The sequence below is a fragment of the Vombatus ursinus genome, unplaced genomic scaffold, assembly GCF_900497805.2.
Source record: "Vombatus ursinus unplaced genomic scaffold, bare-nosed wombat genome assembly UNPS02012901.1, whole genome shotgun sequence".
In the NCBI taxonomy this organism is placed as follows: domain Eukaryota; kingdom Metazoa; phylum Chordata; class Mammalia; order Diprotodontia; family Vombatidae; genus Vombatus; species Vombatus ursinus.
The window spans coordinates 3750816-3772357 of NW_020952679.1; the positions used below are offsets into that span (position 1 = coordinate 3750816).

General features: G+C 43.2%; 1 protein-coding gene across 1 annotated transcript in view; it reads right to left on the bottom strand.

The window, feature by feature from the left end:
- The window catches only part of IQCA1 (IQ motif containing with AAA domain 1), a 229572-nt gene that overhangs the window by 159039 nt on the left and 48991 nt on the right, over positions 1-21542 (bottom strand). The window contains exon 6 of the mRNA XM_027858297.1: positions 16823-17028. Coding sequence (XP_027714098.1) covers positions 16823-17028 — 206 coding nt within the window. The remainder of the gene's footprint in view (positions 1-16822; positions 17029-21542) is intronic.

Consider the following 21542-nt stretch of genomic DNA (forward strand, 5'->3'; position numbering starts at 1 on the left):
AAAATGAATGAATATTTGCAACTGAACTTTAAATAAGTGTATCATTTAATAAGGTCCTGGTCATCAGCCAGTAGGAAAGTAAAGAGTTTATATTACAATTAGCTATTAGGTTTTTGTTAATTGGTTAGGTGGCTATATCTATATCTATATCTATATCTATATCTATATCTATATATACATACACATATATATATACACATACATACATAGATACACACATATATACATACATATATGTGTGTACATACACACAAACATATAATTTCTATCTCTTAGCAAGAGAGCTGTAAAAGTCTCCCATCTTTGCTCACCACATATTTGTTCAAGCAAGCATTTTCATTTTATTCTTTAAAAAAAATCAAAATATAGATATAATCTTGATGCAAAGCTCAGTTTAAGACTGTGTTTGATGTTGGGCCAAGAATATTCTATTCAAATAAACAATTCTAATGCTGAAATTATACTTATATGTGATGAATATATTCTTAGACATCTTCCCAATTGTAATGTATTTCATTAAAATTTTACTTATATTCAACAAAATTGTATGATAGAGATATTTAACATGAAATCTTACAGAAAATAGTAAGTAATGAGGTCTTGCTGAATACTTCTTTCAGTTCTTAACAGAATACCTCACCTAAAATGCTTGTAATTATTTCATAATTAGTTTTATAATTTTAGATTTGAAGTTTTCATAATTATAGGTAGAATAATTTTTTCTATTTCATAATTGTAATTACATAGTGTATATTTTAATTTGGAACTTTTGGGACAGAAGTTATTACTGTAGTTATTGTAAGCACTTAATGAATAAATCTAAAAGATTATTAAATAATTAGTATATTAAATTAAAGTGTAACAAATAGTAAATTAAATTAAATTACTGGGCATTCAAATACTTTTTTTATTGTTGTTGCTAAAAGGGGTTTGTAGGAAACCACCGAATGAAAGTGTCCATACCTATCAGGTAGAAGGCACTGTGCTAGACCCTGGAAATACAAAGAGAGAGCAGTTACTACCCTCAGTGAGATGACACTGTCCTAGGGAATTATAACATGTGCATGAAAGTAAATTAAAAAGGATAGAAGGAGGAAGGAGGTACTTTGTCAGCTAGGAAGATCAAGGTTTTGCTCAGGGGGCAGAAACTCATTCTGCTTTGCTCCAACAGAGGGTAACCAGCAGAGATTGCCGAGAGCCAGATTTAGGCTTGATGTAAAGATGAACTTAACCATCAGAACTGTTCACAAGTGAAATGGGCTGCCATAAGAGGCAGTGTGTTACCCCTAATGTTTGATCTCCGTGTCCAGGATATCGTGGAGGTAATTGCTATTTACATATTAATTGGACCAGATGGCCTCTAAGATTCTGTGCTTCCTTATCCCACCCTTCCCCTTCACTCTAGTCTTGAGATAGACCCTTAGTTTGTTACAAAATTTATATAATTCTAAGGTTCTCTTAAACACGGGTCCCTGAAAACTGCCCTGCAGTTCATGGTACATACTGCATGAGCATCTCTTCAGAATCACAGATGCTTCCCTGGAATGCTGCTGATATAATTTGCTGGTCTGGGGACCAGTACCTACTGGGCCATTTTCTCCACTATACCGTGATGCTACCTATTGGTTCTCTGCAACTTATTCTCTATGGAGTTACTACTATCTGCTGGTTTTACACTAATACATAGCTGCTATGTGGCATCCTTCTCATAGGAGAGTGGTCATAGCCAAAGTCTCAAGAATATTCCAACTCTCTTGTGAGTCAGACCTTACTGCTGGACCAGCTGGCCAGCAAAAACCTTTAGGTCAAGTCCGACTCGCTTTTCTCCTAAGCACAATATCCTAAAACCTTCTTGATAATTGCTTTTTTTGTGAGAAAGTTCTTTTCACATACCATCATATGCCAGTCCACCAGAACTTTGTCTAGGCAAATCACCTAGGTGTATCACTTAGCAAGAATGGACATGGAGCTTGCCTTCTTTGTCCTACATTTTTGCTTACACCAAAGTCATCATTTTTTTCTACACTTGGGAGCCTCTATTAATTACTTCATGGTGTGCACCACCACTGGCTTCCTTCTTTCCATCAACATACATCTTTGATACTGATCTCAATAGACTCACCTCTGAGGGGTTGGGTTTAAAAAAATTGGCCATTCTTCATATCCTCCTAACTTAGCACATTGTCTGGCATATAGTAGGCACTTAATAAATGCTTGGTGACTTGACCAATAGAGTCAATGCAAACAATTCTATTTAATAATAATAATTTCTTTTGGTGCTTCAGGATCAGGGAGGCATGTATGTAACTGAAAGGGAATTTCACGTTCTAGTAGAGAGCAGAGGTGGGCAAACTTTTGAAAAGTGCAAATTAGATAACTCAGATTGGATACTATTGATCACCTTCAAGAGGTAGGAAAACCTGCAGTGGGATTCCAAAAAAAGAAAGTTAAGGATTGAGGTGGAAGGGGAGAAATAGAATATCTGAGTTCTGTTTGTCAAGGGAGGAACCTAAACTTTGGGAAAAGCATTTACTTGTATAAGCCTCTTATGTACCCTGCTAGACTCTAGAATCCATATAAGGACAATCACCAAAACTCATCCTCCTTTTCATGTTCTCCTCCAATGTCCACCATGACATTCTGAAAATGCTTATAGGACCCCGGAATTTTAAAGCTAGAAAGGACCTTTGCTAGCACCTAGTCAAACACCCTCATTTAAACATAAGGAATTTGTTGTTGTTGAGCAGTCATTTTTCAGTCGTGTCTGACTCGTCATGACCCCATTTGTAGTTTTCTTGGCAAAGTTTGCCATTTCCTTCTTGAGCTCATTTTGCAGATGAGGAAACCAAGGCAAGCAGGGTTAAATGACTTGCCCAGGGTCACACATACTACAGATTTTTCAGTTGTGTCTGATTCTTCATGACCCCATTTGGGGTTTTCTTGGCCAAGATACTGGTGTGGTTTGCCATTTCCTTCTTTAGCTCATTTTACAGATGAGGAAACTGAGGCAAACAGGGTTAAGTGACTTGCTCAGGGTCACACAGCTAGTAAGTATCTGAGGCTAGATTTGAACTGACTCCTGGCCTGGAGTTCTCTCCACTGCAGTGTCACTTAGCTGCTCCAAAAGATAAGGAAACTTATCTGGAAGAAGGGAAGGGAGTTGCTTAGGGTGAAAAAGTTGAGATTCAAATCCAGGTTCTCTTATCAAACCCAGGGCTTTTCTCCTTCTCTGCCACTTAATCATTGTTTGCTGAGTTACACTAAAATCCATGAAACTTGCCAATATCTTTCTAGAAGAATCAATCAATCAGCGATCACATATTAAGCACCTATCGTGCTCCAGGTCCTGACTTAGGTGCTGGGTAACCAAGAGATTACAAAGTCAAAGAATGAAACAATCCTGCCTCTCTCAGCACACATCTATTTCCCTCATCTTAAGCAAGAATTATTTTTCTTATAAAGAGCTGACTATTTCTCAATTTAAATAAAGCAGTCCTCTCTCCACAGTGGCCTTTGTCTCACTGCACGTGTGGTGCTGAAAGAATGTAAGCACCACCACTTTTCACGGTCCCGGATTGAACAAAAAATGACCCAGCTCAAATCATTTACAAAATACGCTATTCATCTATTTTCTTTTCCACTTAAACATTTGACTTTCTAATATTTCAGTTGTGTAAAGAGTCAGACGCCCTGCAACAACTGATCAAACACAAATTCTCATATAATAAATTCCACGAAATTGGGGATACTCAGAGCAAATTACCGCAAATAACATTCTCTGTGTACTTGCATGATGATCAAACAGCAAATGACTTAAAATAAGGCCACGAACTTTGGCCTATGGAATGAAAGCAATCTGTTTCAAGCATTCTGAAGATAGACCAATATTTTCATGTTGAACTAAAGCATGCTGGCACTGGAAGAGCTGGCTTTCTCACCTGAAAAATGTTTTCGAGGATTTCTTGTTTAAATGAGATTAATTTTAATGTAGAAGACTGGTTTGGGCAATCGTCAAAACATCATTCAATTAAGAGGGTTTTCAAAGCCACTACGGTAAGTTTCAGAACCTTGGCGTTGGAGGGACCTTACTTAGAGAGGTCATCTAATGGCATCTTTGAAAAGTGCTCACCTGGCTCTTGAGAAAGACTTCTGCTCAATGGGAGCCCATTGCCTCTGAAGTCTTTCGTGCCATGTTCAGATAGCTTGGACTTCGAAGATGATTTTCCTATATTCACCTAACATCTACTTCTTTGTTCTTGGTTCTGGCCTTTGGGCCCAAGGAGGACCAGCCAACCACCTCTTCCATGACAGCTCTTCAAATATCTGAAGACAGACACCACACTCTCATGACCTCATCCCTACTCCTCAGTCTTATCTTCCCTAAGGTAAGCATCTCCAGTCAAAAATTGACTGTCTTGGTACTGTCTTTTGGACACTAGGACTATCATCTCCTTATTCTTGGAAGCCATGCCTCCTTTAAATGTTGCCCAAGATTACTTGTGACTTCTTGACTGCCATTTAACAGGAGTAACCAATGTTGAGCTTGTGGTCCACTAAAACCCTCAGATCTTTTTCAGACATATACATATTTGACAACATCTTTGTAGGGAATAGGGTCATATCATCTTAGACAGGTTGAAGTGAAAGTTTAATCCTTAGGAAACAGGGAAGAATGAGAGGTTGCTTCCAAAAATACTGCTGCATTACAGGCTGAGTTGTAGGCTCTCTATCCCCAAGGCTTATCAAATGACACGTTGCCTCAGGATCTGCTGGCCGATTAGGGCTGGAGGGGGGCAGTTACCTAGCTCTGTAGACCATATGAGTTTAAATCAGACATTTGTGGAGCCATGGCAGGAATTTCATAATTTCCTTCTGCATTTGTGAACCTCATCGTATATTCATATTTTCACACATTTGTCACAGCAAATTTACAGCCCTTCTCATTGTGAGAGTCTGAATAAGTTATTTTAAAACGTGACTTAGCCCCTTCCCACAACACTTTGTACCTGTTATAGAACACTCCATAACTTCTCAACAAGTGAAGTAAATTTTGATTACAATTTAATAATGGTTGAAATTTAAATATATTTGCAGAGTAGGAGGTCAGGGCTGAGAGTCAGGAGTCCTGGGCTCCCCTCCTGGGAAAGTCACATTACCCACGCTAAGCTCCAGCATTTTCTCGCCTGAATGATGAGGGGATGGGACAAAGGATCTCTAAGATACGTCTTTACTTTAAAAGTCAATGATGCTGGGAACGGGTGATGCTGGACATCTGCACATCCCCAAAATGGGAAATGCTTTTCCCTCCGTCATTAATTCAAATGGTGGGAGTTGTCTGAATATGTCAATCAAATCACACCGCCCCATCCAATGCCAAGTACTGAATACCTGATGCCTGGTAGATGAGAATACATTTCAGTTGTATCTGGGATCACAGGTGTGAATAAGACCTGGGTCTCCATCCAATGGAGACATTTTAACTAGATGTGACAAGATTTATCGTTGGACTTGTTCTCTGCGGAACATGCATAAAACCAAGAAGCTGGTTTGTAATTGGAGCATTAACTGGGAAGCCTCTCTCCACCCTTGCCCACCCGGAGAAGGGACTGGTTGGGGGAGAAGAGGCCGGACCTTCACCTCAGTCTCCTCTTCTGTGACTGGAGGATGATCTTTAGACAGTTGGATGGTTTGGACTTTTTCACCCGGGTCCTGGCAGTGTGCCCAGCTGGTGGCAGCATCTGCCCTGGGAGGCAAGGACGGCCAGGAAAGCGTGAGAAAGACAGATTCAAGGCTCAACAAGGAGCCCATCAGAAAAGTTACACAATATCTAGGGGGAAATCTTGAGGATCCCAGTTAAAGGTCCACTATTCTGGCAGACGGGCTTTCAAAGATTCAGTCCACTTTCCTCTGCACTCAGTGTGTTCTGGGGAGAGAGTATGTTACAGACCCTTGAGGGTCTCGAGCAACCTTCTAAGACTGTGAATGCTTTAATGACCAAGCTATCCTTTCTCTCTTGAGTTTACTGATCTGGGAACCATATTACTGTCTATACTGTGATGCACCTCCTCCATCCCCACCCCCAAGTAGATCATAATCCTTAGGGGCTATTTTGTGCTATTTTCTTGGCAAAGACACTGGAGAGGTTGGCCATTTCCTTCTCCAGCTCATTTTACAGTTGAGGGAACTGAGGCAAACAGGGTAAAGTGACTTGCCCAGGGTCACACAGCTGCTAAGTGTCTGAGGTCCCATTTGAACTCGGGATGATGGGTCTTCCTGATTCTGAGCTCATGCTCTGTGCACTATGGCGCCACCTAGTGGCCGGTACGTGGTCAGTGCTTCTTAAAGGCACTATGTTCCCTGCTGGAGAATACACAGACAAATAGACAAACATAGTGTGTGCCCTCAGGGAGCTTACAATCCAGAAGGGAAGAATAAGAGAGGTGAAGTAATTCGCCCAAGGCCAGGCTTCTTTCCTGCTGGGCTGTTCATGCTACATCCTCTGTGTTTACATGATGATTCAGGGATGTGGGGCCAGAGAGCACCCCCTCTTGTTTCTCTGCCATTCTGAATCATCTAGTACGCGTCTAACGGGGTGATCAGCGGAACTCCTGACTTGTGGGACTGTGCGCCTCTGACACGGCCACACACATGAATAAATCCATAGGATCCGCCCTGCTGGACATGTCCAGCTCCACAGGAGGTGCCCCAGCAGACCAGCAGGTCAGCGGATCCCCTCATCACTCACTGCTACACACTCAGCTAAATTACATCCCACTAACTTTTATCAGCATCTCGTGTGTGCATGGCACCATGATGGATGTTGAGATTACAAAGGCAGAATCAAGACCAGTCCCTGCCCTCACAGAGCTTCCGTTCTTTCAGGGAAGAAAACTTGTTCATGGATAAGTGACTGTATGTGAATCAATTCGGGAGAATTCAAGAGAGCTCTCCTAAACAGAGCCCGCTTTGAGCTCACATCGCCCACAGGAATCAGTTTAATTGTAGGGCCTACCACGTACAAGGCACAATGCTAGGCACTGAGGGGGGAACAAAGACAAAGAAGCCCCGGCTTCTGCCTTCAAAGAGCTTGCAGTTTAGAACAGAAGAATTTGAGCCTAAGTAGATGTCAAAGAATTTATTTGGATACACATCAATATTAGTAGGAACATATTCATTTGCAAAGGAGAAAATTTAATAAGAAAGAGGAAATATCTCAGAAATACTTGTTTCCCAAGTAAAGCTCAAAAACAGATGTCTCTAGATATTGCTGGAGATTACTGAATTTCTCACAGCACTGGGCAGTAGTTGGAGCACAGACATGAAAGTGTTCCAGGCATGGGGGCCAGCCGGAGAGAATGCCCCAAGCTGAGAGATGTTTGTGGAACAGCCAGGAAGGCCAGGGTCCCTGGATCGCTGAGTGTGTGTTTGGGGAGTAGTGTGTAGAACAGGACTGGAAAGGTTGGATGGGCTAGATTAAGATGGACTTCGAATGCCCAACTGAGCACTTGGGATCCTCTCCTGAAGACAATAGGGAGCCACTGGGGTTTATTGAGTAGAGAGGTGCATGATCAGACCCGTTTTTTAGGAAAATCATTTTAGTGGTTCAATAGAGGATGGACTGAAGGGGGAGACTGAGGCAGGCCAAACCCCTCCTCCCAGCAGCAAGGGCCATAGTCCAGGTGTGAAGTGACGAGGGTCTACACCGGGGTGGGAGCAGAGTGAAAGCAGGGCCGGGGGCATAATTGAGGGAGTCTGCAAAGGTGAAATCAGCAGACCTCAGCAACAATCAGGACGTGGCAGCGTGAGAGACAATGAGGAGTGGAGGATGCCTCGTGCCTGTGGGGTACCCTCTACAGCAACAGAAATGGTGGCAGGGGAGGGGGAGGGTTTGGGAGAAAGATGATGACTTCTGTTCTGGACATGCTGAGTTTAAGATCACTGGACATTCAGCCTGAGGTATGTGAAAGGCAGTTGGAGATGCAAGAGTGGAGGTCAGCAGAGAGATCTGGGCAGGAAAGGCAGCCTGGAGAATCATCAGCCTAGAGATGGTCATTGGATCTGTGGGAGCTGATGAGATCTCCAAGTGCAGTAGGATAGAGGGAGGAGAGAAGAGGGCCCAGGACAGAACCCTGAGGGACAACTACAGTTAGAGGGTGTGCTCTGCTGGAGTATCCGGCAAAGGACACAGAGAAAGAGCAGTCAGAGAGGGAGGAGGAGATCCAGGAGACAGGGAACACCCGAAAACCGAGAGAGTATTAAGGAGGAGAGAGTGATCCACCGTGGCAAAGGCCACAGAGGTACCAGGGAGAAGGAGGACTGGGGAAGGGCCTTTGGATTTGGCAAATATGGAGATCACTGGTCACTCTGGGGAGAACCATTTCAGTGGAACCATAAGTGTTAGAAGCCAGATTTGTACAGGGTTAGGAAGAGAGTGAGAGGAGAGAAAGTGGAGCACCAAGTGTAGGCACCTTTACAAGGAGCTTAGTTGTAAAGGGCAGAAGAGAAATAGGACCGTGGCAGGGGATGGATAGCACGGCGCTTCTCCAGGATGGCGGAGATATGGGCATGTTTGTAGGCAGTAGGAAATGAACCACAAGGCAGAGAGAGATTGAAGAGAAGGGAAAGGGTGAGGATGAGAGAGGAGGTAATTTGTTCGAGGATGGGGTAGAATCAGACTGCTTCAGCAGGTAGAGAAGTTAGACTTGGTAAGAAGTAAGGCCTCTTCATCTTGTGAGACGGGGCAGAGGAGGAGAGAGGGACCGAAATATATAGTATACACTTACATGTTTACATGCAGATCTAGATAGAGAGATGGGTAGATAGGGTAGGGCAGAGAGATGGAGAGGGGAAGGAAGGGAGGAAAGGAGAAAGAGGGACAGAGAGAGACAGAGACAGGGAAAGACAGAGAGGGACAGAGAGAGATGAGAGGGAGAGAGAAAAGGAGGAGGACAGACGGACAGAGACACAGAGAAAGAGAACGGTGGGGGGAACCAAAGATTCTTCCCTGTAGGATGAGCAGGGAGCCCCCATGTCACCTGGTCTCAGGGAGTCCACTTTGGTCTTTAACGACCAAATCCTCTTTGTCTAACGTGGATTGACTTATTTGGGAACATGTTATGCATGTCCCTCCCCTCTCCCCCAGACTCTCTGAGGGCAAGGGCTGTCTGACTGTGGCATCTGCATGCCCAGCACTGAGCACAATGCCTGGGGCAAACATTAGGTGCTTAATAAGTGCTTCTTGTTGATGTTGATAATGAATTGCAACATAGCTGATAATCTGTCATGGTAGAAGAAGCTTCCACACTGGGAGTTCTCTACCCCAACAAAATCACTGGTCCAGATCAAGAAACAAAAGTTGTGCATATACTTTATATATGCGTGTATACACACATGTTAAATTTACATTTATATATGCATACATATAAGCTTATATGCACACACAAATACACATACATATACGACGCATGATTTGCCTCACTGCTTCTGAGGCAGCCTGGTGTTGGGAGGAGATGGTAAGACCACACATAGGAGACCTCTACTCCTTACTTTCTCTGTGACCTTTGGCAGGCCCTCAGTCTTGTTGGGACTCCTATTCCTTTGAACAATAAAGGAGTTGGCCTTACTGAGCCCTAAAACCCCTTCTAGACCTGAAACCTGAAGCGTGTGTGTGTGTGTGTGTGTGTGTGTGTGTGTGTGTGTGGGTGTGTGCATGTGTGCGCACGAGCATGAGTATACGTTTGTGCATGCAGGTAAAAAAGTTGACAATGTCTGGACCACGTTCAGGTTCCTAGGATGTGTGTCTAATGATCAATGAGAAATTATATTAGAACATAATTGAAACGCCAGGTCCAGTGATATGTCTTCTTCTGATGACTTCAAGGAACTTAGGATGCAGCAAAGCCCTTGGCAGTGCTGCTCCGCGTCTTTCAGGGAGTTCCATGGGCACACCAAACATTCTGAGTAAGGAAGAGGAGATTTCAAATCTAGGCATGAACTCAGAACTTTCCACCGAGTGGGAAAGTGACCTGCTCCGGAGCCAGCCGTGATTTAGAAAGCAGAGCCACTGAAATGATAAATTTTCCCCTTGTGGCTTGACACTGAGGTTCAACTGGTCTTGCTGCTTGAGACTCACAGCACAGAGATTTATCTGCGTTTCATCAAGTATGAAAAATATATGGACGGAGGGGTTTCCGGCTGAGCCCCCCAAAGCTATCTAGCGCCTCCATTAATGTCAGCAGGATCGTAAATTTCCAGCCTGTATCAAGGAGGTGACTGCCACTGCACAGAAGCCCCCAAAGGCTCCCTGGCCTCCTGTAAATCCACTTACACCCAGTAAAGACAATTAAATGCACATGGATTTAATTAAATGTGGTCCTCCTTTGAAAGCAGAGGGGGTTCACACCTTCTTTAAGGGGAGGACAAAAAATCGAGGTGTGAAGTGAGGTGTTTTTTTTTTTAAACTGAAAAGTTACAAGATCTGATTTATTCTTGTGTTTTTCCTTCTGATGAGTGGGACTTGATAAGCAAGCACACAGATGGCTGTAGACTGCTGTCTTTTTGTGTTATTCCAAAGAATTATGCAGCAGCAAACACTCCTGCTCTGCCTGCAATGGTTCTTACTTCATGAAAACAGATTTCTTGATGAGAAGGAACAATGTGTCATTGATTACATGATCAGCTATTTTGGGGGGAGGGGGCTACGTTTTTGCTGAGGAAATGACACTTTTACTGTCGACTTTTCCCCTCTCTGCCACCTTAAAAGGTGTTTGGATGGAAAATGAATAAGCAGACAAGCAGTGGCAGCTCATTATGGAAGAGAAAGGAGATGAGGGCAGCAGGTCTCCTCAAAGACACCATCATCAGTTTGTACTGATGATTCCCCAGTTCAGGACTTCTGGCCATTATTCACCCATCAGTCTTCCTCATGGAAAGCAATATGCCAGCTACTTTTCCCACTTAAGCAACCAGAAAACAGCAGGGAAATATTCATTGTGGGGAGAAATGAGTATCAGCAAGATGGAAAGTTAATCACTTTGGGTGGGGGCGAACTGCTCATGTGGGCTTCCTTTTATTAACAATTTGTCATGGGGACAACAACATCTCTGGCAAAGAGAGCAAAAAAGCGAACGGAAATGGCTCCATTGCAGAAGAACGCTGAAACTCTTCCAATCGTCTTAAATCAGACAGTCCATCTAGGCTTGGGAAACACATGGGAACAGTGATTTTTCTGCTAGGTCTTCCCATGTGTGTTGTAGAAGATACAGCTTGCTAATAGCAAAACAAGAGGTTTCCTCTCTAAGGAAACTCCCTTCCTAGATGGAGGATGACAGAAGATTCTTAGGAATGCCTTCTTCTGGAGTTACTGTGATATCTCGTGTCCTTCACCACCGGGTCAAATATTTATTTTTTCAAGATTTGTCCACTCCCTAAAGCCAAACCCTCTAACCTTTCTCATTTCCCAAGAAAAATGTAGATGAGAAGGGACTGTAGGACTCATCTTCATCTCTTTAACATGATTCCCAAACTCTCAAGCCCACCTAGATAAAGCACTTAGGTTCATCATCCCCTGACTCTAATAGAGAGGGCCCTGCTCTCAGGATGGCCCCCTCCACAAGGCTAGGTTGGCCTAGGGTTACTGTGTTATCTTAATTTGATTTATGGGAGCTGTTGTCATCAAAGTATGTGCTTTGTCTGAGCTCCACACATGTAGCATATGATCTTTCCCCTAAGACTTCCCCAAATAATATCCTGAAAGTTTAGTTCTGGTGAAATCCACTCCCCTCCTCCATCAGAACCCAGACCATCTTTACTGCAAAATAAAAGGAAAAAGTTACGTGTGGACTTTAGAATTCAGAGCACAAACCCTGGACACAAACAGTACCTTAAAAAACAGGATCCATACCCTATCACAGATACCTAGCAAGAAGGGACTTTCAAGGTCATCTAGCCTAACTCCAGGATGTTAAAGATGAGAAAACTGAGGTCCAGGCAGGTAAATAGACATGTCCAAGGTCACTCAGGTCACAGAGGAAGCATTGGAACTGGGATCTGAAACCAGCACCTTTACTGCATACTTTACTATGCTGCCTCCTTCCAGACAATGACACATCTGATTTACTCATTCACGTATGAACATGTTTTTTCTAGCTTGCTTTTAAAAACCTCCAGGGAAAGACATTTTTACAACTTCTCTTAATAACTCATTTCCAAGTTGAACAGCATTTACTGTTAGAAAAGCCTGTTATCTGCTCTGGGAGGGAGGCAGCTTGGACTTAGACTCAGCCACTGAGTCGTAGAGTGACCTTGGGTTTCACCTCTGGGGCTTTGACGTTCACCTATAGAAGGAAGGGGCCACGCTAGATGCTTTCTGGGGGTGGGGGTCTTCCAGTTCGAGTCTTCTGGGATCTTATGATTCTATCCCCCCAATAGGCTTTATGTTCCTCTTTCTTCATCTTGAACGTCAACTCTTCCCTGCTCTGGGATTTCATCATTGTGGACACTTGCTCTGCACCCGTTGATTGAAATCCTTCGCAGAATCACACACTTTTCACAGGTCACCTTCTCTAACCTGCATCTGAACCCAGGTACCCTCCACAGTCTTCAGACTGGTCATCGTCTAGTCCCTGCATGATGAACTCCAGAGCCAGGGGAATCTTTCCCTCTCTATGAAGCCCATTTTACCTCAGGACAGCTCTCACTGTTAGAATTTTTTTTTTCTGAATCTCAAAAACAAATTGGGACTCAGCATGGCAGCAAGCCTTGTTCTTCCACAGCAGCCAGCTATGACCTCCAATGCCTCGGCAACCATGGCAAAGGGATCTGCAGTTGGTGTGAATCTTGGCAGCACTTATTGCTGTGTGAGGGTTTTCCAATACGGGAAAGTGGAGATCATTGCTAATGGCCATGGAAACGGAACCACCCCAAGTTATGTAGCCTTCACTGACACAGAACATTTAATCAATGATGCTGCGAAGAGTCAAGCTGCAATGAACCCCACCAACAGAGTTTTTGATACTAAATGTTTGGTCACAGATTTGATGATGCGGTTGTATGGTCAGACATGAAGCGTTGGCCTTTCACGATAGTGAATGATGTAGGCAGGCCTAAGGTCCAAGTGGAGTAAAAAGGAGAGACCAAAAAGTTTCTATCCAGGAGTACGGTCTTGACCAGGATGAAAGAAATTTCTGAGGCTTACCTTGGGAAGACGATCATAGATGCTGTCATCACAGGACCACCTTACTTCAATGATTCCCCAAATCAAGCCACCAAAGATGCTGGAACCATCGCAGGCCTCAATGCGCTACATATCATCAGTGAGCCAACTGCTGCTGCTATCGCTTATGCCTTCGACAAAAAGGGTGGCGCTGAGAGAAATGTGTTGATCTTTGACCTTGGAGGTGGCACTTTTAAGGTCTCCATTCTCACCTTTGAAGAAGGCATCTTTTAAGTCAAGTCCACAGTTGGGGACACTCACTTGGGTTGGGAGGACTTTGACAACTGCATGGTCATTCATTACTGAATTCAAGTGGAAACACAAGAAGGACATGAGTGAGAACAAGAGGGCCATCTGCCATCTGTGCGCTTCTAGTGAATGTGCAAAGTGCACCCCTTCTTTCAGTACCCAGGCCAATGTTGAGATTGACTCCCTCTGTGAAGGTAGCGAAGTCTATACTTCTAATACCCATCTCCATTTTGAAGAGCGGAATGCTGACCTCTTCCTCAGCATACTGGATCCTGTGAGAAAGGCCCTGAGAGATGCTAAGCTAGATAAATCACAGACTCACAACGTCATCCTGGTGGGTGGTTCCATTTAGATCCCCCAAATTCAGAAGCTTCTGCAGGATTTCTTCAACAAAAAGAGTGTCAATGCTGATGAGGCTGTGGCCTGTGGTGCAGTGGCCCAGGCTGCCATCTTGTCTGGAGGTAAATCTGAGAATGCACAGAGCTTGCTGCTGTTGGACGTCACTCCTCCTTACCTTGGGATTGAAAGCGCTGGTGGAGTCATGATGGTTCTGATCAAGCACAATGCCATCATCTCCATCAGCCTGGTGCAGACCTTTATTGGCCACTTAGACAAGAAGCCTGGTGCACTTATTCAGGTTTGTGGAGGTGAGAGGGCAATACTAAAGGACAGCAACCTGCCTGGTGTTCCTCAGATGGAGCCACGGCTTATTGGGGCTGTGCAATAACATTCCGATAATTGGGGGATTTGCTAATTCAAGGGACCTTTCAGAACTTCCCCTACTCCAATGCCAAAGCCCTATTGTTTAGGCTTTGCACGCCCTCAACTTACCCAATGAATGCTCAAAATCTCAAGCTTAATCACTGTGCATTTTATTACATTCATGTTTTCAAAAATTTTCATAATTTCATTTATTAGCTGCTGGTCACTATCCTATATGTTATCTCCTTCACTTGAAAGGAGGGACTTGCTTTCATTTCTATTTGTCTCCTTGGTGCTTGTGAAATAGTAGGCACTTAAAAGTGCTTTTTTATTCATTCATTCATTCACAATGGGCAAATAGAAACTAAAAGAACCCAAAAAATCAAAGACCTGAGGATGTTTATGTCATAGGTTCTTAGAGAAGGCGTAGATAAAAACCCAAGAGAATTTCATGTTAAAACTACATTGCTGGAATAATAGTAAGGACATTAAGAATGATTCCATTTTTCTTCTTATTACTGAATTACCAAACTACTAAATTTTAAAAAAATCATTTTCATCTACTTTTTCCTTTCATGGAGATGGAGGATTGCTTCTAAGGTCACAATATCCTATCAGATGAGCAGGTCAGGTGGCCCCAGACATTGTGAGAGTACCCTGGGGCCCAGGGTGTTCCCTGGTCTCCAGTAAGACCCAGGCTTAAGGTAAAGAGAGAGGAAGAAGCCTGAGAACAGGAGAAAGCTAACTTGTGCAAACCCACCAGGTTTTTTTTCTCTTGTGATATAGCATGGATTTGTAAGCTGCATTAATTAATTAGTCTTGCTGTGAAGAATTGCCATGCTATGGATGAATTTGCTTATTTATTTTTTGCTATAATTAACAGCTGTTAGGAAGCATCTTCTGGGAGGAAGTTTGAGGTCAGATATTTTATTTTTATTGATGATAGAAACTGATGATTCTGAGCTGCTGAACACAAGGGATGCAGATGCTAGGGCCAGTTCCCACCCGTCAGTGGGGGACAGCAGCAGCAAGGAAGCCAGGCACCTAGGTCTCTAATGGCCAGGCAGCTCACTTCCTCTGGCAGACTTTACAGGAAATCTGCTGTTAGAGCAATGACAGCCCCTAAACTTCCCTGAGATGTTCATGCCACAAGTTCCAGAGAGACTGAGAGGGGTGTGGATCTAGGTCCAGTGCCCTCACATTACAGATGAGTAAACTGAGGCCCAGAGATGTGAAGTAAAGCCTAAATGTCACTACGGGTCATAAGCATCCATTGGAAGTAGGATATGAACTAAGGTCTTCTGACTCTAGGACTAGTCTTCCACATGGTAGCTTTAATTCAACTTGACAAGTTTATTACACACCTAAGTACAAAGTGCTGTTCACCCTTTCAGCACTTCAAGGTAACTGGCTCATAACCTGGCAGCTGATGGTACAGTACATAGAGCACTGGGCCTGGAGTCAGGAAGACCTGAATTCAAATCTGGCCTCAGACACTTACTAGCTGTGAGACCCTGGGCAAGCTACTTGTCTATCATCTGTTTGCCCCAGTTTACTCATCAGTAAAATGGGGGTAATAATAACACCTACCTCCAATAGTTGGCGTGAGCATAAAATGAGTTAATAGTCGTAAAGTGCTTTGCACAGTGCCCTGCACCTAGTAAGTGCTATAGAAATGTCAGCTATGATGATGATGATGTTTTATTTATTATTATAATATTTTCATCTTGACTTGGTTCCTCATTGCTGCACCTTACCTATAATGCTTAACCCTGAGATATGTGCAATTCTCAGCTGGTGTCACTGCTAAGGCAGAGCAATGAGTAATGCTCAGCTTAGATGAATTTTCCAGACATATGGTACAAAGGAAAGATATTTAAGTATCTGTGTTTGCTAAATCTCAGCAATTGCCTACTGGCATTTCCTCTACTGGAAACCAAACATCTCTAAAGTACCTTAGGATTTAGAACTACCAGGGGCTCAGACGTGAAGCCCAGCCCTCTCATTTTTTAAAGATGTTATGGCTTGGGTCAATAGCAATCTCTCGGGTGTACAATCTTACACATATGACAGGAAAGCCAGTCCCTGAGAGGGACATCATTTGCTGAAACTGGATCTAAAATAAGCCAACAAATCACCCCCACCCCCCCAAAATGGACTGCAGCACTTCCTGGAGATGCCACCGAGTCAATTTCTTTGTAAGAAGCATCCAGGAAATTTAAAGGAGAAGGGACACTTCACGAGGTAAAGCAAGTAAAACAAACACAAGACTTCATCCAACCCTCCCATTTCACAATGAAGAAAACTGAGGTCCAGAGGGGTTAAGTAGATTTTGCCAGCCTCACACTGATAAAAGTATTTTTGAATACTGTAAGAGCTTAATAAATACTTTTTTCATTTACCCATCCATCCATCCACCCATCCATCCATCCATCCACCCATCCATCCATCCATCCATCCATCCCATCTATCAGATTATGGATCTACATTCTCTGACTCCCAATTCATAGGGCTCTTCTCCTTGCTGCTTCCCAGCTAGAAGGGCATCATTGTTTCTATGGAGGTGGGTTGGGCAGTGAGAAAAACCCTAGAGATGAAAAAGATAGAATAGAGAAGGGCCTGGTGGATAGAGGCAGGTGAGCTGCTTCTTCGTCTTACCTGCACTCAATGAACCAGTGCCGGATCTGGTCCTGAAGATTCTCTCTGATATCTGGGCCCTCTAACATCTTCAAATTTGTCTTGATGGTAACTAAAGCTTCCTGATACTCCTCCTCATGCTTCTCCTGGACCTCGTAACGCAGGAATTTCACTTTCTGGGCATTGAGAAGTGTGTTGTTGAAACCTTGAATGTGTGGCGATGGGTCCTGAAAACACCGAGAAAAAACACCCCAAACCCAAGGGTTAAGATCATGGGAGTCCAGGAAATTGATTTTCCATATTAGGTCCATGAATCAAATGAGAAACTATATTTTAGAATGCACTTGAATCTTAGCCTTTTTGTGAATCCTTGGGCAATCTGTGAAGTCTATGGAACACTTCTCAGGATTGTATGTTTAAATGCAGAAAATATAGGATGGCAAAGGAAAGTTATTCTATCGAAATAAAGATGTGATTGTTTTTCCTATCCAAAGTCACAGACCCTTTGAAATCTAGCCACTGATAGATTTCAGGCTAAGAACCTCTGATCTAGCAGGAAGTGCCCCTTAGGGAGATGCTTTTGATGGAATAAAGTTATTTCAGATCTGGAAGAAATTTTCAGAGTGAGATTCAAGTCCTATACCTATCTGAGCCAGAGAATATTCATCCTCTTTTTATGCACAGAAGGAACCTGGTCAACTTCTTTCTGTACGTTAGTGTTCATCTGCCTCATATCTAGTAATTCATTGATCAACAAATACGTAACAGGCCACCAAAGTGTATGCACATACAACACAACGCTAAGCTCATTGGGGTGAAGGGGTATAAAAGAGGCACAAGTTATAACCTCCATCCTCAAGGTGCTTGTGATTTGACTAGGGAAAGGAGGGCAGGTGACACAGACACACACACACACACACACACACACACACACACACAATAAAGCAAGGTACTCGTGGAAGATCAGGAAAGGAATGGCTCAGTGTAGGTTAGACTTCTTGTGGAAGATGTAATGGAAGACATGACTTAGAGTGGACCTCAAAGAACTGGAGGGCTTTGATGAGGAAGCGAAGAGTGAGAAGGGAGTCCCAAGAGAGGAGAAGAGCAGAAAACAAGCCAGGAGGAACACACCACCTGCAAAGGGGAATGAGGCCAGATGGATGTCTACAATCCTCCAAAAAAGAGGCTAAGGTTCCATGACTGAGCTAAGAACACTCTAGTGGCTGAACTAGGTCTCAGACCTAGTCTCAGAGACACGTCTCAGAGACAATCTCTAGTTCATCTCCATCATTATACAGAGTGGGAAAGAGAGCATCAGAGAAATGAAAGGACGTGGCCAAGGTCACACAAAATGCTAATGCTAGCTCCAGGACTCGAGCCCCAAACACCTTACTTCTGAGAGTTTTCCCCACTCTGTGGGATGGTTTACAGCCAACACCACTCAAGATACAAAAACCTATTTGCTTTAAAGGTAGCTTAAAAAGAATTTTAAAGTGGAATTGCAACTATAATCATTACATAAAGGACAGAATCAAAGAACTCTCAAAATGAGGTCTCATTCTCTTCCCCTCATACCTTGCGTTCCTCAAAATTTTCCTGTTTCTGTTGAAGGTACCACCCGACTCCCAAGTGGCCAGCTTTGTAACCTGGGAACCATCCCGGACTCCTTGCTCTGCTCTCTCCTCCACCCACCGTCAATCAAACCATCTCTTATGTCTCTTAATGCATACAGCCGCCACTCAAGTCTGGGCTCATGGCACCTCTTCTTATTGTGATAAGTACTGAACTTCTCTCCCTGCCTGAGCTATTTTCACTCCACTGAATCTGTCACACAGCTGCCAAAATAATCTTGCCAAGAGATAAGTCTGCTCCCCTGCTCAAGAATATTCGGTTGTTCCCCATTGCTTCTAGGATATAATACCAACTCTTTGCCTTGGCATTTAAGACCCCACCAATCTGTCTCCTACTGAGCTTGCAACCCTTTCTTCATACTCCCTCTCCAGTCAAACTGGCCTGCGAGCTGTTCCTTGAACTTGACAGTTTCTATCCTATCTCTGTTCTTACCGATGTGGTAAGCTACTTAAATTTTGTGGGCCTCAGTTTCCTCCCTTGTAAGTTAGGGTCTTGGACTTGATGGCCTTGAAGGTCACCCACCATACCCAGGAGGCACGGGCTCTTCAATTTGGCCTCTCAGAATCCCCATCAGCCCCTGCAGTGTTCAGCTCATGCATGAGTGCTCCAAGCCCTCCCTAATCCCCTGGTTGTGAGGGTTCTCCTACTCCGCAGACTCGCTCAGCTGCCATTTCTATCCTCTCTCATCCTCCACAGAACAGAAGGTCCTTGGGAGCAGGGACTGGCCAACTGGGTTTTGCAGCCCCAGCCCCAGGCCTCTATAATATAGTAGATGTTCCATAAACATTTGTTGAAATAAAAGGAATTGGAAAAGCCCCATTTCTGGGAAGAGAACACATCAAATTAATGACATTCTCTTGTCAAACAGCCTTTCCATGGCAGGATTTTTATGTTTCTTCTGCAATTTGTTGCAAAATTACTTTAGCTTTCATTAAAGTAATGAACATGTCCTTTACTTAAGCATCCCCTGTTTCTAAGCTTAGATCTTCAATGTACATTTTTCCTAATGCTTGCATTTAAAAATGAAAAAAGATTATTTACACATTTGGATATTTTAGCTCATGTGAATGCTGGTTATTACAGAATGAAAAATAGATCGTGACTATTCCCTCTGCTCCACCAACAACACTTTATTGATTGTTTTTTATTGTTTTTCAATTAGCGTGTATTCATGAGTGAAGCGGTCCTGCTAATTTGTCCCTAAATGTAGCCACTTTCTTTTCCCTTTGTTTATTTTTCTCCCAGATGGATACATGCCCATCAGATTTGGGATGGTCTTTTTCTCATCTCTGCTTATGAAAATCAATAAATCCCCAAGCAGAGGAACCCCATGTACTATTAGCTCATTAAAAGCTATGGACTTCTATCACTTTAATTAAATGTTTTGGCACTCTTCTGCAGAGTGAGTGGCAACCACTAACCCAGATTTTAAAATTCCACCCTTTCCCATTTGCATTGAGTCTCCTATTTTAAAAGGTTCTTTAATATATACTTAGTTGCTTGATCCTCACAAAAATCCTCTGGGCTGGGCAGAGCATGTATTCTTATCCCATTTAAGAGAAGAAGAAGTGGAAATCCAGAAATTAAGTGACTTGCCTGAGTCACTGGTTACACCAACAAGTTAGTGACCAGCTACCTAGAACTCAGGATGCCTGACTCCTTGTTTAATCAGTCTGAGAGACTGTAAGCTTCTTGAAGCCAGGGACTTTCTCATTTTTGTCTGTCTCCCCCACACCTAGAGCAGTGTCTGGCACAGAGTGAATAATTATTAAGTACAGGTACGACCAAGGATAAAAATGAAACATCCCTGCCCTCAAAGGGTTTACATTCTATTGGAGAAAATAATATGTACATATAGAAGGATATACATGCAAAAATATATTCAAGGTGGTTTGAATGGAGTGGGAGGAGATCAGGAAAGATGTCAGGTAAAGGTTGGTATTTCAGCTGAGGTTCCAAGGAAACAAAGAATTCTAAGAGGTAAGAGTGCAGTCCAGGCACAAAGCACAGCCTGTGCAAAGGCACGGAGAAGAAAGGGGGAATATCATCTAGAAGGAACCAGCTTCTTCTGGAGCACAGTGTTCATTTATGCATACTCTTTTATGAAGACTTTTTCTGACAAAAATTCACGGAGGTCATTTGCAGCTTCTCTCTCTCTCCTTTCTGTCTCTCTGTCTCTGTATCCCCTCCTTCCCCTCGTCCTCTCTCCTCCCTCCCCCTCTCTCTCTGTCTCCCTCTTTCCTCCTCTCCTCTCCATCTCCTCCTCCTCCTTCTTCTTATTCTTCTCTCTCACTCTCTCTCTCTCTCTCTCTCTCTCTCTCTCTCTTTCTCTCTTCCCTCCCCCCACACTGAGTTTGAAGGTGGTAGGTACTCTGTATACACAAACTCGATGTTAATGAGCAATTTTTCCCCCTTTGGGCCACGAGCATCTTTTCATCTTTAGCAACTTGTCTGCCCATGTGAAATTCAAATTTGTTAACTCACCACATAAACAGCACCTCATTTAAAAACAAATTACGAATATTAGAGGGAGCCAGAGAACGAGGCTGTAATGCACTCTGTATCGAGCGACATCAGCTGTACAATAATGCATCTTAATGAAGGCTTCCCATGTGAATACACCATGATATTTACAAGCTCTCCACTGTTAATGACCCAGAACTGGATAACGAAACTTACATTTATAGCAAGGTCCTCTGTCAGCAAAAATATACATATTAATAATTGATGTTGCTGTAAAAATGGGACATAATATGACGCTTCTTGAGTTTGTGGGAAAATAGGACTGCATGGGCCATTAACTTAAAATGCTTATCTAATGTTTGATGGGCTTTGTCTTTTAAAAACCCTTGTTCAAATTAGGGAGACAAAATGGACATTTGCCCAAATGAGAATCTGGTCAATCAATCAGGGACAAATATACTTGCAAAGAAATGATTTTAAAAGTTTTCAACATTATCAGATCACTGCCTTGAGGACTTTTTGTCTCTTTGCTCTCAAAACTCATCTACCATCTCCCACCATCACCAGAAGGGAAAAGGCTAGGAAGAGCAGTAGCTAGAAACTACCTAATTAAAAAAGAAAAAAAAGCATCTTATGGGATCCTGCC